The 15,495-nt window shown below is 37.4% G+C and overlaps 5 protein-coding genes across 6 annotated transcripts in view; 1 reads left to right on the top strand and 4 right to left on the bottom strand.

Annotated features, from left to right (window-relative positions):
- LOC121962270 (uncharacterized) overlaps positions 1-15,495 on the top strand; it is a 67,356-nt gene that overhangs the window by 6,066 nt on the left and 45,795 nt on the right. Inside the window, exon 3 of the mRNA XM_042512499.2 lies at positions 3,336-3,420. The gene's annotated coding sequence lies outside the window, so the exon portion shown is untranslated. The remainder of the gene's footprint in view (positions 1-3,335; positions 3,421-15,495) is intronic.
- On the bottom strand, positions 76-2,358 carry LOC121962265 (uncharacterized). Its single transcript, XM_042512492.2, has 5 exons — positions 2,241-2,358; positions 1,775-2,116; positions 1,034-1,144; positions 892-926; positions 76-751 (listed from the first exon to the last, which is right to left on the bottom strand). Exons 1-5 carry the CDS (start codon positions 2,356-2,358, stop codon positions 638-640), a joined length of 720 nt encoding a protein of 239 aa, XP_042368426.2. The 3' UTR covers positions 76-637.
- LOC121962268 (uncharacterized) lies at positions 3,108-6,890 on the bottom strand. Of its 2 annotated transcripts, none has more exons than XM_088073637.1 (5): positions 6,805-6,890; positions 5,512-5,680; positions 4,843-5,379; positions 4,701-4,735; positions 3,108-4,588 (listed from the first exon to the last, which is right to left on the bottom strand). In XM_088073637.1, the coding sequence occupies exons 2-5, from the start codon at positions 5,549-5,551 to the stop codon at positions 4,466-4,468; spliced, it is 735 nt and encodes a 244-aa protein (XP_087929763.1). In that variant the 5' UTR covers positions 5,552-5,680; positions 6,805-6,890; the 3' UTR covers positions 3,108-4,465. The 2 variants fall into 2 exon arrangements, with proteins under 2 accessions (XP_087929763.1, XP_087929764.1); XM_088073638.1 differs by lacking the exon at positions 6,805-6,890 and having other exon boundaries at positions 4,843-4,953; positions 5,032-5,379; positions 5,512-6,697.
- LOC148185600 (uncharacterized) lies at positions 8,197-10,183 on the bottom strand. The gene is made up of 5 exons (XM_088073650.1): positions 10,034-10,183; positions 9,554-9,901; positions 9,195-9,302; positions 9,065-9,093; positions 8,197-8,502 (listed from the first exon to the last, which is right to left on the bottom strand). Exons 1-5 carry the CDS (start codon positions 10,071-10,073, stop codon positions 8,383-8,385), a joined length of 645 nt encoding a protein of 214 aa, XP_087929776.1. The 5' UTR covers positions 10,074-10,183; the 3' UTR covers positions 8,197-8,382.
- On the bottom strand, positions 12,831-15,447 carry LOC148185601 (uncharacterized). The gene is made up of 7 exons (XM_088073647.1): positions 14,888-15,447; positions 14,441-14,776; positions 14,243-14,284; positions 14,000-14,035; positions 13,740-13,850; positions 13,406-13,440; positions 12,831-13,308 (listed from the first exon to the last, which is right to left on the bottom strand). Exons 1-7 carry the CDS (start codon positions 14,928-14,930, stop codon positions 13,207-13,209), a joined length of 705 nt encoding a protein of 234 aa, XP_087929773.1. The 5' UTR covers positions 14,931-15,447; the 3' UTR covers positions 12,831-13,206.

The following is a 15,495-nucleotide window of genomic DNA, read 5'->3' on the forward strand; positions in this document are numbered from 1 at the left end:
CTGAAAATTACTGAAATTTGCTATTTATGATTAGTACCAATGATGGTTAAAAGAATACTCGATGAAAGTAAAGAATCATATTAATGTATAATATATTTTTTTTGCCTGATTTTGAAAAACACATTTTGTGTGCAGAGCGATACAAGGGTGTGTCATATTAAAATGAACCCTAAGGGTTAATATCTGTCAGACCTCTTCTCATAAAGCGACTTTTTTTCAGTCTGTTCTTTGGTTTCCTAAATCTGTCCTGTTTAGGTCTAAACTTTGATCCAAACACAATACTTTTTGTTTTTTAAAGAGTAAGACCTAGCTTGTTACCCAATTCCAACATCACAACTGATTGTAATTCCCTATCCAAAGTACAAGGCATTTCTTCAGTTGACGCTGGTAGGAAATGTTGGAAAGTGTTGTATCATTTGCATACATAAGTGAGTGAAGACCATTGGTGAAGACAGAGAATATTAATAGCCCCAGACAGAGTCCTTGTGGTACACCTCACTGAAACTCTTTTTTATCTGACACATGTCACTACCTTTTTCTTCTGCTTTTAGATTGTGGTTTAAACTAAAACAAAAGAAAATATTGATAGCAAAACATTTGTTCCACTCAGGGCTGTAGTGCCAGGTGCTTTCTGGGTCTATCGGGTGGCTGAATAAATAGCATTTGGCTCCACTTTTCTCTTTGATGCAGGCAGGTTTCTTTTTGGATGAAACGTCACTGCTGCATAGTTCAGATCATCCGAGCCCTGACTCTGTGAATACAAATATTCTTAGATACTTATTTTGCACAGCTGAGAATGTGAGAAAAAAACAATATCGTTAGCTGAACAACAACAACTTGTAGCACTGAAACAGCCCGCACACATAAAATAAAACGTAGTAAAAACTTCACCTCTGTTCGTTGTGGATGCTGTTCTTCAGCATGAGCTAAAAGACAGAAAGAATATGTCTGGTCAGTTAAATAACATTGTAATGCACAATTAATGCTGTATATGCATCATGTTAAATGTTACAATAAAACTAAGGAGAATTACCTTTCTGAAGCTTTCTGAACTTAACAGCCAGACAAAGGGTGCCCACAACAAAGACAACCATCAAACTGCCCAGGATCACGTTTGTTAGCTCTGCCATTCCATCAAATGCTTCTACAAGAAAGATGGTTAGACTATAACTTCTCGCTGCTTGAGATCTCATTAACCCCTTAAAACCTGAGGCTTTATCTCTTTCAAAAACCTGGGAGGAAAGAAATGAGCAATTTCATAAGACATTACCCTAAATTTGCAAGGGACTAGTAAAAAGAAAAAAACTAAAAATAAAAACTCCAAAACAAGGAAACAGATTGAAGTAAGTGCTAAAAATGTAAAGGTAATTAACTTTAAATATGTAATTAAACAATTATTTTCATTTTTTTCTCTCTCTGCCCTCCCCAAAAAAAATTTCAGTTAATGTTCTTGTCAGCTTTTCTTTATTTCTTGTAATTTGCATGACATCTCTTGCGACGTTGCTCAGTTTTCAAAGGTTTAAATGCTTGTGAAGGACATCCAATAATAACACAAGAAACTATTGTCGATCCAGGTTTCATAGGGTTAAAAAATAAATGCCCAAAAATGACAGAATTTTTTATGAGGCAAGAAAAATTCTAAATGATAACGATCTGAGGAGATGGATCTAAAATTTGAAATTTAGGTCCATATTATGAATTTCATTTAGATTGAATTTTACATTGATAATACTTCATCAATCAAAAGACAGACCAAACCTTAAAACAATCTTACCTTGAACCTCTAAATATATTGCATCCATAATAAGGGGTTTTCTGCTTATGAAAAATCCACAGAAATACAGTCCAGAGTCGGATGAATTCGCTTGTTTGATTTTGAGAAAGACAGTCGAGAGGTTTGATCTCATTTCAAATTTTCCCTTTTGGAATCCATTGCACAATTTATGCTCTAAGGGTTCGAGCATAAAGGCGACACAGCGGGGTTGGGATCTCTTAACCACTCTAAACCACATGATCTGAGTGGGAGAACTGGAAAAGTTGGAGCACAGCAGTGTGACATCTTCACCTGACTGAGCCTCCACAGTCTGAGACTGAGAAACTGAGACAGAGAACCAGCCTGAAACAAATAGCAGAATTATTAATAATTTGACTGAAAGAAATGCAAACACCATCTTTATAAGATTTTATTAATATTAAGCAATGCAGTAAATGCTGTGGAGTAATTCAATGACAGTACTCACCGAGGCTGCAGTGAAGTAAAACTGTTATCAAGTTTAATTTCCTCATTGTGCATATGACTGTGCAATGCAATGGTACTTTATAACAGTGAGCTCCACCCCCGTCCACCCCCAACAACATTGTATAAGGGGGTTGAGACTATGTCGAACATGAGGGTCTTTGTTGTGTCTGATTCTGATGGAAAAGACCTCACCGTGGTCTTGATTAAAAAAAATAGCAAATTGTATTACCAATTCAATTATAGATGTGTTTTGTTACTGTTGTTTACAGTGTGAAAGTATCAAACTGTAAAAAAAAAAAAAAAAGCAGCTGAACTCACAGTCCTTCTGTGGTTCTCTCATAGTGACCCCAATAGGATTTTAGTGCACTGTAAAAAGAGATGATTTGTTTCAACTTTAAAAAGTTAGTGTCTGGGCTGCCTTATAATTTGACTGAATTTGAAAAGTCAGTTGAGGTCATTTTGTAATGATTCGGTTTGAAAAATTGTCACAGCCAGGACTCTTTTTGTGTTAAAACAAAAGTCACATTCGAAAGTGTTTCTTTTTACGGTGAAGGTCGACTCAACGGGTCCACTGAAAATCAAATCACTCCAAAAAAAAAAAAGAAGCTTAATAGATATCACCATTGTTACATAACATTGCACTTTCTGTAGGTAATTTTCATTTTTTGTTTGTTTTTTACTTGTCCTCTTTTTTGGTTGATAATTTTCAGGTAATATTCCTGCAACTTTTGACTAATTTCTTGTAAATTTTAGGGCCTTTTTCTGTTAAGTTGCTCATCACCCTCTTCCCATGATTTTGAAAGAACCAAGTCAATTTTCTCAGGATTCAGATGGTTAAAATGACCAGCAACAACCTTAAAATACCCTATACTTGTTAATGCATCAGTTTTAATTATCTAGCAATAATACATGATAATGTAACTCACTGCTTCACAATAAGTACTTTTGATACTTGAATTACCTTTTTCTTGTCATTATCATCAGCATCATTTCCATTGAGACTTGTAGTACCAGTTATGTCCTGAGTTTCTGGTGGCAGTGGCAGTATACTCAACATCTTTGTGACACACACCTGTTTGTTTTTACTTTAACACAGAAAGTCACCTTTGCATCTGGAAAGCAAAGAGATGGCCCAGGATCACAACCATCAGCTTTGTCATTCCATCAGACTCTCCAAAAAGGTATTTACATTATACTCTGCTTTGTCTAGAGACCTATGTTTTATGTTTAATAACTACTTAAAGAGTAACTAACCCCCCCCCCCACACACACACACACACATGACCCACCTAGTCACTTACTCGTGCCGCCCCTCGATCCACAGCACCCCCCTACCTCCCCACACAATGTAGTTGTTTGTTGATGGAGCTGCAATAGTCAGGTTCAACCTTTAGAGGGCCATCACCATCTTTACAATCTTTATATCTTAAAACACACAGTGTAGAATTTTATTACTTACCTTTTACATGATTTCAATGAACAGACAGATTCAAATGTTTTATTAGCACCCAGTAAGAGGGCTTAAAAAGTGTTTATGTCTGACTGTGCAAGCGTCACAGTGCTGCAGACTGTTCTTCACATTGTTTGATAGATGTAGGTGTCAGTTTGAGGTGTGATAAGAGGTGTGGTGCCAGCTTTGACACTAATGCACGGATACTTATTTATTGTCACAGTCAGTTATCATAACTCTCCGCAAACATGAAAGCCTTCATTGTGTGTGGTTTTGTTGCAAACCAAACTTGCTGTAGTTGAGACTTCAGTCATAATGCAATTGCTGTGCAGGTACTTCACAGAGCTGTTTGTCATCACGGGGCATTTGTATTTATTGATGCTAAAAATCAAATTCTAATAATGTTAAGGACAAGATGCCAAAATTATTTCTTAAATTCTAAGTTCAAAGCTGAGTTGTGCTCAGGGTGTCTCTCTGTCAAACAAGTGACGTGCACCTCACTCACTTTTGCAGATCTCCATCTAAATACAAAAGAAGGACAGTCATCAATATCCCGACTGACTCCTTTTCGAATACATGCCAATTATCATTTGCTCCAAGAACAATGCCAAACACAATGAGTCAGAGAAAGACTTTGGCTGGATAATTTGAATTGCAGCGGAGATTAGGGAATTTACATGAATAAAGATTCTTTGTTCCCAAATATTTTATGTATCAGTTTAATAGGACAAAGCATCATTTCAACCGTGAGCTGCAGTTCCAGTCGTTTCCTGAGTCTATCTGGGGGCAGCATACACAACATTTGGCTGCGGCTGGTTCTCTGATGGAGGCCTTCTGATACTTTTTGGTCTTGGTTTGAAACTCAGTGCTGCATAGTTCAGAGCATCAGAGCCCAGATTCTGTAAATAAACACAGAAGCAGTCACTCAATAAAACCTAAAATCATTGACGATGATAAATGACTTGAACGAGGCAAAATGTAAAAATAGACTTAAGATAAAAATGTGCTGACCTCATTGTGTTGTTGATTGTGTCCCTCTTTACGAGCTAAATGACAAAAACAGAACACCTGGTCACTTAATGGTTCAAATATTCTGCTTTCAAAACTTTAAGGCAAACAGAAAGTATTGCATTTGCAAAAAAAAAAAAAGTACCTGTCTTAAGTTTCCTAATTTTGACAACCAGACCAATGATGACTGTACCAAGGAAAATAACCAGAGCGCCCAGGATCACACTCGTCAGGTTCATTAATCCACCCATCTCCTCTACAAGAAACATCATTACAGAACCGTTTTCTTTAGTATTCAACCTCTTATGAGATGAAGGCAAAATAACATCCTTACCTTGAACCTTTAAAAATGTTGCACTGACAATTGCTGCGTTTCCACCTGAGCGAGGACCACAGAAATACAGTCCAGAGTCAGATAAATTCACTTGTTTGATCATGAGGAAGAGGGTAGAGATGTTGGATGTCATATTAAATCTGGCATCTTGGAATCCATCACAGGATGAAGCTTTGGCTTCAGAGCTCCACATAGAGGAGATACAGGTGGCAGTGGGTCTGTCGGCCAGTCTGAACCAGAATATACGGTCGATAAAAGGTTTGGTGTAGTTGGAGCACATCAGTGTGGCTTGTTCACCAGGCTGGACCTCCACAGTGTGGAACTCCGAAACAGAGACAGACATCAAACCTGAAATAAATGACACATTTTTTCATTAATTGAACACAATGCACCTAAATAGTGTTATTGATGAACGATGAGCTCTGGTAGATTACTGCACTGCATGACAACCAATAATCTGAGAGCAAAAAGTGTACTTACTGCAGGTCCAGATGAAAGCTGTTATCACGGTGAAGTTCATCTTTGTGTGTACAGTACGGCTGCACCTCTGTAATGTCTGTAAGTGAACTCTGCTCCACAGAGTGGTCTCTACGCAAAGAGGCGGGCTGTTCTGATGGTTTTCTGGCTGCTCACACTTATGATGTGAATGCTGTCATTACAATTATTGCAAGTTAATAACTTTGTCCTGTTCTTCTCACAGCGTTATCCTCTTTAATATTCTGGATTATGTTTTAGCAAGCGCTTAGAAGTCTGCAAAAGGTGTTTTAGTCTGTGGAGCATATTTTAACTGAAAGCTTATGCATTCAGTGAAGTGCTGTTGACAGTCACTCCATATAACTCTCTTCTCTGCATAATGTTGTGCCCACAGATACGCTTAAGTGATAATACATGCTAATGTATTTTGATTCTATATATTTAAAAAATATATATATTTCTGTCCATTTAACCCATAGTTAGCCAAGTTTCATCTCCAAGAGTTGCATAACTGTTAACACAGCATGACGCAGGCATATGTGACCTACAGTTTAATATACCTACATCATTCTCATCTAACAAGGAAAAACATGTATCTTTTTCGTAACCGTCACCTTAAAAATAATGTCATTGTGTTGTGTTACTTCTTTAATAGTACTAGAAAATTTTTTGGAATATACTAGAGTTGTATTTCCCCGAGCTCATCTCAGTGTGCCATTAAACGCCAAAATGTTTTCTTTCAAATTCATCACAAACAATTTTAATGGGAAAAATAAAAATATTGACAAATTTTTTTCAGACATTGACAAATTTAAAATAATAATAATAATGATAATAATAATTTCAGACCTAATGCAAATAAATAAATAAATAAATAAATACAAATAAAAAACAGTCCCCAGTCCCCCGTGCCTAAAAAAATATTTGACATGTCTGTAGGCAGCAGAGATGCCAGCAATGTGTATCTTACAGTACATGTGGTGTAATTTATTTTAACAGTATATTAACAGTTTATTAGATTACAGTATATGACTGCAGGATCTTAACAATATTATACAACTGCTATATAATGCTGTAAGATACTGCTGTAAATTCACAGTAGTATATCACAGCATATGATATAACCTGTTACAAAATTAACTTGTGAAGAGATGCTAATGTAATTGATACACCTGCTACAGTAACTCATAAAAGTAAACTCAGTAAAGTCCACATTTTCATGATCTATGCAAGTCTATAATGTACATTCAATAGCAGCTGATGAAATGGTTGTATCAGTAAAAGCAGTGTAAATCTTACCTGACCAATGATAGTTATTTAAATAATGTTTGTAAGGCTCAATAGGTTCAAATGCACAGTGGAGATGGATTGGAGCTTCAGCTGCTGTGGTTTTACTGTGATCTGTCATGTCACAAATATGTGCAGCCTCTAGCAGACTTGGAGCCTGTCACCTCGTACAAGTGTCACCTTCTAACAGGCATCTTTTCACAACAACTGATGCGAGTTTGTGAGAGAATTGCGTCTGTTAGGTGTGATTCGGTAAGTGTGATGAGAGGAGCAGTGACACAATTTGAGATTAATGTAACACTAAAAGGATGCTCACTGCTCATATCTAACACAAACTACCTTCACTGTATAACGTGTTTGTATTCTCTGGGAACGTAGAGGTCTTTTTTTGAGAGAAGCAGAGAGCTAAAGGCCGTGATTCCTTTGGTTCTGACTTCATTAGTATAAGTTCTTATGTAAACTTTGTTAATATAGCGCCTTTTGAAGACTTACGAGTACAAAACAATGAAAAGTACACAAGGGGAACCCCTCTCTGTGGCTACTGTTGTCAACCAATCAAAAAAACTTAAGTAATTCTGCTTTAATTTTCTATGTACTATATTCATGTATAGCTTTTTGATTAATTAAATTATTTATTTGCCAAGTTTTCACTTTCCCAAGGAGTATTTTCTCTCTGACAGCCAAGTTGGATCAAAGCCTTTTATCCTGCTGTGTTTCCTGGGCTGCTAGTCAGGGGATGCAGTTTCAGCAGGAGAGCTGGAAGTCTTCTGTTCCAGACTTGCACCAGCAGTATCAGAGCTGCTATTCCTCTGGCTGGTACTTTGACTAGCAGCAGGGCTAGCTTTTGCATCCTTGCCACTGATGCTAGTTTCATATTGTGTGTGTCTGAAAAGTACAGATATTTTTTTTACCTTTTTTTTCAGATGGCTGACTTTGATGTCTCTCCATTACCAGTTTACTCGTTGGCTTTTAGACTATTAATCTTTATCAGGTGATGTATCACTTGCAAAAGCTACAGTGCTTTGCAGCATGCTTAAGGTAATGCGTGTAGAGTTTCTCATCTGCCTCGCACTACTCTCTGTCTGACTGTGTGTGTGTGTGTGTGTGTGCATGACGTGGAGCGGAGGAGAACTGACAGCCACATATGCATTTGAAACCCTGAGCAGAGCAGTTTCGGTAATGTGCTTCGAATGAAAACCAGACTGGAATATACAAGTTGTACAAGTTGTTCAGAAACTACTTTTTCCCAAACCCTGGAAATAAATTGATTTTTTTAATATGGGTCTGTAGGAAGCAATGAGTCAATGCTTGGCTCAGCAGTTGCAGGTTTAAAATAATCAGGCACACTGACACAGATACAGATAGTGCTGGCAACAATAGGCACATGGACAGAAGAAAGTCAGCCAGTGTTCAAGGCTTTATTTCACACTTTATTCTCGCAGAGCTCGGTGTTATAACAGCCTCACGATCTTCACCTCAGATGTGCGCACACCACACTGTGCTGTCTCTTCCTGTTAAACCTGCGTTATGTGTAGCTGACTCTCCTCCACTGCTGCACACAGATGTTCACTCCAGCATGAGCTGCAGCTTCTATCTGCTGTCAGCATAAAGAACATGAGTCTCCACTTCTCTCTCTGATGCCGGCTTCCTGTTTCTTAATGTTGTTGGATACGAACTCAGAGTTGCTGTCAGGTCACGAGAGTCCAGATTCTGTAAATAAAAGCATTTACAGTTATACGTCACAAACAACTGACATAGTGAGAAGGAAAAAAATCATCCACTGATTAACTACCTGAAGTAATGCCAACACATTTTTAACAGCAAAACATGCAGAATAAATATTCAGGGTTTATATACTTTTTTCCCAGAATATTTCCATGACTTTAGGATCTTTCAAGATTTGGGTCAATTTAAAAAAAAAAAAAAAAATTACAATTTTTTTTTCAAGGATTTTGAAAGAAAACATATCCACAGGTTTTGAAGGTATGTTTTCTCAAAATGAGAAAAACAAAAACAAAATTACACCACTGACAGCCAAGAAGTGTAAAAAATATATAATTATTAGATTTTCACATATCGTGCATTATAATACAGGTTCATGAGACAGATTTCCATGACTTTTCCAAAACGTTCAGGGTATGTTTAGTTTTCCAAAACTTGTCCAGGTCTGGTAATTGTTATTTGCAAATTCCATGACTTTTGGATGTTTTTCATGACTGTATAAACCCTAATTTTTCCCTTTACCTGAAATCATTATTAAAATTTGATTCACCTGAGTCTGAAGAGGATCTTCATTGTGAGCTAAGAGACAGAAAAAAATCTTGTCAATTAACTGATCCATCAAAAAATGTTATCCATATAATTTGCCAAACAGGAAGTTTAAGATAGCCTTGAACAAATACCTGTGTGACGTCTGCCGATACTGACAGCTGCACCAGTGACAGCGATGATGATGAAAACGGTCAGAGCTCCCAGCATCACTCTCAGGCTTGTTTCTCTGAGAAAGATTTCTGGAGATATCGTTACATTAGTGTCTGTACAGTACTTTGTCTCTAGTGGCTGAAGATCTGACTGATATTTAAATACACAGACTATGTTATTTGTTGAAAGCTTAAACAGCCCAATTATAAATGTGATGATGATAGACATTTTAACTAGAGGAAGGGAGACTTTTAATACTACAATCTGTAATGGATGTTATTTTTTACAGTATATAACAGTCCAGCTTTGCCAGTGATTAACAACATAACTATATTCTTACCTTGAACCTTTAAAAATGTTGCACTGACAATTGCTGCGTTTCCACCTGAGCGAGGACCACAGAAATACAGTCCAGAGTCAGATAAATTCACTTGTTTGATCATGAGGAAGAGGGTAGAGCTGTTGGATGTCATATTAAATCTGGCATCTTGGAATCCATCACAGGACGAAGCTTTGGTTTCAGAGCTCCACATAGAGGAGATACAGGTGGCAGTGGGTCTGTCGGCCAGTCTGAACCAGAATATATGGGAGATAAGAGGTTTGCTGTAGTTGGAGCACATCAGTGTGGCTTGTTCACCAGGCTGGACCTCCACAGTGTGGAACTCCGAAACAGAGACAGACATCAAACCTGAAATAAATGACACATTTTTTCATTAATTGAACACAATGCACCTAAATAGTGTTACTGATGAACGATGAGCTCTGGTAGATTACTGCACTGCATGACAACCAATAATCTGAGAGCAAAAAGTGTACTTACTGCAGGTCCAGATGAAAGCTGTTATCATGGTGAAGTTCATCTTTGTGTGTACAGTACGGCTGCACCTCTGTAATGTCTGAGTGAACTCTGCTCCACAGAGTGGTCTCTACGCAAAGAGGCGGGCTGTTCTCTCACGATGTGAATGCTGTCACATCAATGGTTGCAAGAATAACTGCACTCAGAACAGGACAAATGACTTTTTTTTCTTTCTATAACACTTAAGATAATCTAGGTGATGTCTTAGTAAGAGTGTAGACGTCTATAGGCGATGTGCCAGTGTAAAAGACAGTGTAATCTCTGATGCTTCATCAACTCCTCTTATCTTATATCAGCAGACATCATAATTCATTATTACACACATATCTAACAGATGCTTTAACTGAAAGCTTATTTATTGGATTGCTGTTAACACACCACTCCATAGATGTTTGACCCTGTAGTTCATTTATTCATTCATAGTACTCCAATCTGCATTTTAAATGGTCTACATAAGGATAAACTAAATTAACTTGTAACTTAATTTCCTACTAAACAAATAAAAACCAAAACAGTTGTACCAGTAAAAGAAGTTTAAATCTTACCTAGCCAATATTATTTATTGGATTTAATTTTTGCAAGGTTTAGTAGGTTTAAATGCACTTCACAGTGGAAATGGATGGGGCCTTTGCAGTGATCTGTCATACTGTAAACATGTGCAACCTGTAGCAGAGTATATACTTTGATATGAGACACCTCGTCTGAATGTCACCTTGCAACATGCATCTTTTCACAAGACAGTACTGATGCAAATTTGTAAGCGTTTTGGGTCTGCTAAGTGTGATCAGATAGGTGTGACACCGTTTCAGTTTGACATAACGCCACCAGGATGCTCACTACTCTCATCTCTACAAATACAAAAATACCTTCACTATACAGAGTATTTTTACTCTAGGAACATAAATTAGTCTATCAATCATTGATTTGTCACATGGAATAATACAAATCCAGTGAAATATAATCATTTCCTTTAACTTGCACTGTCTAATTTAGTTTTTTGTGTGTCTCATTACATCATTGGCTGCTGCTTTCTAATTGTCCATGTTTCCAGATGGTTCTGGTAATCCATTGTTTCTAGTTGAGTTATTTCACTGATCACACATCCTGACCCCAACAAAACGGCTGTATGGCCGCTTCTCTGCAACATGGGCTGCACCGCACTGCAGCCACCTCTTTAAGATATTTAGCAATTATGCACTGCAGGAACAGGACAGCACCTCACATTCCCACTGACACACCAGTCTTTGTTCTTAGCATACACCCTCTCCTCTGTCAGCACAGTCCTCAGCTCGGCATACAGAAAAGGAGCCTCCTGGTTGAACTGCGTTGTCCAGGATTTGTTGTTTGTTAGAAAATAATAGTTCCTGCATTATATTGCTCAAAACAAGATATGTGGTTTGTCATTCTAGAAAAAGATGTTGCTATTAAGTTTGCCCATTGCCATTTCAGTCCACTATACTCAAGAGAAGGCACTGGATGAGAAGGCGGAACTGTTCTATGTTCTCTGCCACAAATTAGTTGCTTTATCGATTGTCATTTGTTCCACCAATCATGTGCAGCCAAGGTGATGCCACAAGGTGCAATTATTGTTAGTTAGGAATGTAAGTAAAGGTACTCCTACATACAGGCAAAGAAAATTAGCATATTTTGACTTTGGGTCTTCAGTTGACTGATTTTGTTGGTGTGCTGTGCATTGTGAGTGTACAAGAAAAGTCATGATTAGTCTTTCTGTTCTTTCTGATGGATATAGAGTTTAAGATAGAGAAGTGTTAATTACCAATTAAGTTAAAAAGGGATATTGTAAGCCTTTAATTGCATCAGAGCTTTTGGTAACACTTGTGCAAGTACGTGACAGAATGCTTCAGTGAATTTATCTAAATGTTTGTTTGATGGACACGACTGCCCTAAACTACCATCATGCCCCGTGCGTGATAAGGAAATGATTGTGAAAGAGTTACAGTAAAGTTTTTCTACATCATTTTACACATTCTCTTTCCCAGCTCATCAAATACGGACACATGGTCAGTGGCCCTATACATCAAATTATGGCGCTCTTGGTACCCCTTCAGAGTCAGTTTTGGAGCCTTGGGCATGGCATGTCAACTTGCGCTTATTACATGCCCAGTGTCTTTTGAAAGTAAATCTCTGCTTTCAAGGAAATGCACAGTTTTTGCTTACTAAATGCATACAGTCTCTTTTCAAAATAATGTTATATACGTTTAAAAAAGCCCTTAATTTTAACATTTACCGCCTTAGGTTTAGGCAACAAACGCAAATGGTTAAGTTTGGGCAATATAAGGGGGTGGTTAGGTTTAGAAAAACACACATCATGGTTTGGCTCAAAATAAGTCTGTTACGAACGTCATATGACATAAGTCACATGTCGTGACACTAGCATAGTATGCTACACAAACATTAGCACCCTGTGTTGTTATTAACTAACTGGATTGACTTTTGATGTCACAATGGACATACACACTGGTCTCCTGGGTGAAAGTTCAGAGTTTGTTTAATGAGTTTACCTCCTTTCGCGCTTGCCTTATGTGGAATTTCTTGCTTTTTATAGTAGGACAGTGGCTTGGAGCATTAAAAAATGTTGTTGCCTCATTTGTTGCATACTCGCACGAAAGGGTGTGAGTATTCAATGAGTTATTAGTAAGATGGGGTTGGATTATCAGCATAGACAGTGACTTTGAGATATTTTTTCATTCATAGTTGTATCTGATGTACTTTGTGGCTGTTGATACATTGTGAAAGTAACACACTGGTGAAAATAGAACCCAGCTGTTTGAGACTTCTCTTTAGGCTAAAATAGACAGTGCAGTAGATGGTGGACTTATTATTATAAAAAAGAAAAAAGAGAGGGTGTTAAAATGAATGGCTGCTGTATCTTTGTGTTTTTATTTTGCATGTTAGTATAAGCACACAAAAAACAATTATTCAGCCATTGCAATGTCTACTTTCTACATTGACATGGAAGAGGGTTACTCATTTCATTTTTCTTTTTTTTTTTTTTTTTTACAAATTCATGGTCAGTCCTCCTGTTCACCACCCACACAAAAGCATAACTGCAGATTCATTTAATAAAACAGATTCAGATTTACTCCGAAAGCATCTCAGGTTGCTTCCCGAGCTTACTATCTAGTAGAAGCATAAACAATATTCGACTCCACTTCTCTTCTATTTCCTTTTTGAAAGAAAGACACTGCTGCGTAGTTCAGGTCATCAGAGCCCGCATTCTGTAAAACATGAAATCTACAGTCACACGTCTTTTCCGAGCTGAAATTTAGAGAAAAACGAAATGCTCACTTTACGAAATAATTTTAAATGAATCACCTCACGCTCTTGTAGAGTCTGTTCTTCACTGGCAGCTGAATGACAGGGACGATATATGCAATCAGGATTTGATCAATATCCTAAAACTTTATTCTGTTTTACCAAAAATGAAATTTTGTATTCTTTCAACATTTTCACACTAGAGCGTTGATCTGTCCCTAAAAATCTCTTTCAGTTGACGCCTGGCCTGGGCCTGAACCACAACAGCAGTTTTGGGGCAGGGCTTGACTAAATACTGGAATTTCCACAGTTAAAAAAGACAAAAACTTTAAAAAATATTTATTACAAGGAAAAAATATGAAATGAGATGGAAACATTACATTTCAGGACGTACCTTTCTGAAGTTTCCAGATTTTAACAACCAGACCGATGATGACTGTCAGGAGGAAAACAGTCAGAGCGCCCAGAATCACACTCATCAGCTTTGTTATTCCATCAGACTCTGCTAAAAGGCAAAAAATATTTATTTAATCTCTATCTTCTATTTGCTGGCTTGAGAACTGTGAGAACATTAAATTGACAAAACTTAAGTTTGCCACACTGCTTTTGTCTTAAAATGACAGCAGTTAATCCACACAACTAAAGAAATCTTACTTTTTCTGTCAGCATCATCATGAGGCTCATCAGGACCTAACAAAGTAAAGAAACATTTAGCCTTGATTTTACTTAAAATTTGTATCGCTATCTTGTTTGAAAAATCATGTAACTGCCACATACTATGTTCTTTTCGGGCACAGATTAATTTAGAAAATTTAGAGAGACAATCGTTTTAGTTATCCAACTTATCCACATTGTTTTGATCTTCATAACGTCGAGAAATGTTAAAGAGAATCTTACTTTTAGTCACTCTGTCAACATCCTCATGAGGTTCATCACTACCTATGAACAAAATAAAGATAAATTTACTTTTAATCGTACCAAAATGACATCATTCTCATTTTAAAGATCATTAAAAAACCATAAATGATGTTCTTGTAGGGCAATTATTAAATTAGCAAATGTAGAGCTTTATAACGGATTGTATAATCATTTTACCTTTAACAATTAAATGTCTCACACCGAAAGCTGGCAGGTCGTCATCGTAATAGACACAGAGATACAGTCCAAAGTCACACGATTCGACTTTCTTTATAGAGAGAAACGTACTGAAGGTGGTGGACGTCATAGAAAAATGTCTATGTTTAAATTCGTCACTGTATGATGGCTTGATAAGCGACTTGCTCGTATAGGAGATCAAGCTGGCTTTGCTGTTGTTGACCACTCTGAGCCAGAATGTCGGAGAGTCTGATGTCTTATTGCATATGAGTGTGACATCCTCACCAGTCTGGACCTCCACGGTCTGAGACTCAGCGTCTGAGACAGAGATCAAGCCTGAGACACACAGCAGAAGCAAAAAGACAGAAAACAATATCTCTTAATGAATATTATAATATATATTATAATAAGTTTTAATTTTGAGAGAAATGTATTGTCAGCACTTACTGATGCTACAGATGATTAAAGTTTTTATCAAGGTCCAGTTCATTGTAGAGCGAACGATGGCAGCTCTGTAATGTCCAGCTGTGCTCCACGAAGAGTGCTGTCAACTTAAGAGGCGGGATTTTTGTGTTGATGGCGTGGCAGAGCAGGGTGGAGGTAAAAAAAATAAATAAAGACCTTTATTCTGTTTTCTGTCAAGTGGAAGTGCCTCCAGAGACTCAGAGCTACCGGAGCTTCGTGATGATCGGCAGATCCAGTCCGGAAACTGTGCAAAAGACACACTCCAAACGGACACACTCATATATCTCAGTATTTAATCGTAGCCTAAATTATGGAAGTGCAACTGACTATTGAAACTACAGCCTCTTCATGCAAGAGGTCACCTCTGCGGAGATTAATGTGATTATATTTCTAAATAATTAACACGTGTATATATAGCTGCCTTTACTTTAGCTGCGTTGCAATCTGTCAAGTCTTAAACGTGTGCCACCCGTTGAGTGGATGGTTTCATATGAGGATGTGAAAGTGCCACACTGCTTCAAGCATCTTTTCACAAGTTTGATAGATGCTCACACATATGTGAAGATAAAATAGTGTTCATATCTGTCAGA

Source organism: Plectropomus leopardus, chromosome 23 (assembly GCF_026936395.1).
Source record: "Plectropomus leopardus strain MGB_pleo_1.0 chromosome 23, ASM2693639v1, whole genome shotgun sequence".
Lineage (NCBI taxonomy): Eukaryota > Metazoa > Chordata > Actinopteri > Perciformes > Serranidae > Plectropomus > Plectropomus leopardus.